This window comes from Apium graveolens, chromosome 1 (genome assembly GCF_009905375.1).
Source record: "Apium graveolens cultivar Ventura chromosome 1, ASM990537v1, whole genome shotgun sequence".
Classification (NCBI taxonomy): Eukaryota; Viridiplantae; Streptophyta; class Magnoliopsida; order Apiales; family Apiaceae; genus Apium; species Apium graveolens.
The window spans coordinates 164,572,400-164,574,223 of NC_133647.1; the positions used below are offsets into that span (position 1 = coordinate 164,572,400).

General features: G+C 38.4%; 1 protein-coding gene across 1 annotated transcript; it reads left to right on the forward strand.

Annotated features, from left to right (window-relative positions):
* Positions 1 to 271: 271 nt before the first annotated feature.
* Positions 272 to 1,462, forward strand: LOC141710317 (uncharacterized). Its single transcript, XM_074513045.1, has 2 exons — positions 272 to 847; positions 914 to 1,462. The coding sequence occupies exons 1-2, from the start codon at positions 272 to 274 to the stop codon at positions 1,460 to 1,462; spliced, it is 1,125 nt and encodes a 374-aa protein (XP_074369146.1).
* Positions 1,463 to 1,824: the final 362 nt, after the last annotated feature.

The window sequence follows — 1,824 nt, forward strand, 5'->3', positions numbered from 1 at the left end:
TGTGCAGGTATTAGACAGACTATAAATACTTGTATTGCCTACATGCATAGTCAGTTGGAAATATATACAGAAGTAAGAAAAAGAGCTGAAGCTCTTCGCATCTTGTAGCCTGAGATTCTGATTAAGAAAAAGCGGTAGCTTTATCTACCAAGAAAAAGTGTGTTGAGTTTATTTTATTATTAAATTATTAGTATACTATTTTATATATTAGTGTGTGAAGCTTATCACTTTTCCAACAAGTGGCATCAGAGCTAAGTTCCGTTCGTGAAAAATGACGATGATGGTGCAACCAAATATTCCAAAATTGACCAGTACAAACTACGAGAACTGGAGTATTCAAATGAAGGTATTACTCGTTTCCTACGAGAATTGGGATATTGTCGAAAGTGGGTATGACGAGCCCACAGATGCAGCCGCTGAAGCAGCCCTGTCAAATGCTGAGAAGATGATTTTGAAAGAGACCCGGAAAAAAGATAAAAAGGCGTTATATACAATTATTCAAGGAGTTGATGAATCAACCATTGAAAAAATTTCAAATGCAAAAATGGCAAAAGACGCGTGGGAGATTCTGCAGATATCATTTCAGGGTGTCGAGAAAGTCAAAAAGGTGCGGCTCCAGGTGCTATGCGGGGAGTTCAAAAATTTGAAGATGAAGAATTCAGAAAATATTGGTGAATTGGTTACGCGTTTGAAAACGGTAACAAACGAGATGAAAAGAAACGGTGAAAGTCTCGATGATGTTCGGGTCATGGAAAAATTACTTCGTTCGTTGACAAGAAAATTTGATTATGTTGTTACTTCTATCGAGGAGTCAAAAGACTTGTCCACCATTTCTATTGATGAGCTCGTAGGTTTTCTTCAAGCCCACGAGCAGCGAATGAACTAGTATGATGATGTAAGCCATTTGGAAAAGGCGTTGCAAAGTAAGGTATCCGTTGGTGACAGTTCTGGCAGTAGCAGTTCTTCACGTGGCAGATGTGGCTTTAGAGATGGCTACCGTGGTGAACGAGGACGAGGAAGGCAGACCTTCAATAGAGGCCAAAATTCTGAAGTTTTTCAACCATCTGGTCGTAGTCAAAATTTTAGAGGCCGAGGAAGAGGTGGATTTCAACGAGGTGACAAATCTCAATTTCAATGTTATAATTGTAATAAATTTGGTTACTTTAGTTATGAGTGTAGAGCATCAAAAATGGAAGAAATGAGTCACTTTACTGCAGCAAAAGAAGATAAGGACGTTGGCACTGCTATGTTCCTCACTTATAAAGGAGATGAGGAAAACAAGAAGAATGTTTGGTATCTTAACTCAGGGGCCAGTAATCACATGACTGGTCACAAGGAATTATTCATGGAGATAGACGACACCATCAGCGGAGAGGTTACTTTTGGTGACTCGTCAAAGATTCCGGTGAAAGGAAAAGGTACCGTCACGATCATGTCAAATAAAGGTGAAAAGAATATATAAATGATGTTTATTATATTCCTGCATTGAAAAATAATATTATCAGTCTTGGCCAAATTGTGAAGAAAAGATATAATATACAGATGCAGGACAATTCCGTCATTTTCAGAAATCAAGCTTGGGAATTGATTGCAAATGTGGAGATGTCAAAGAATCATTTGTTTACGCTTGATATGCAGAAGAATGTGCAGAAGTGCTTAAAGTCGGTCATTAAAAATGACTCGTGGTTGTGGCATTTGAGATATGGTCATCTTGGATTTTCTGGCCTGAAATTATTGTCAAAGACAAAGTTGGTGGACGGCTTTCCAGAAATCAATGAACCAGAAAATATGTGTGAAACGTGTGTCAAGGGAAAGCAACACAGA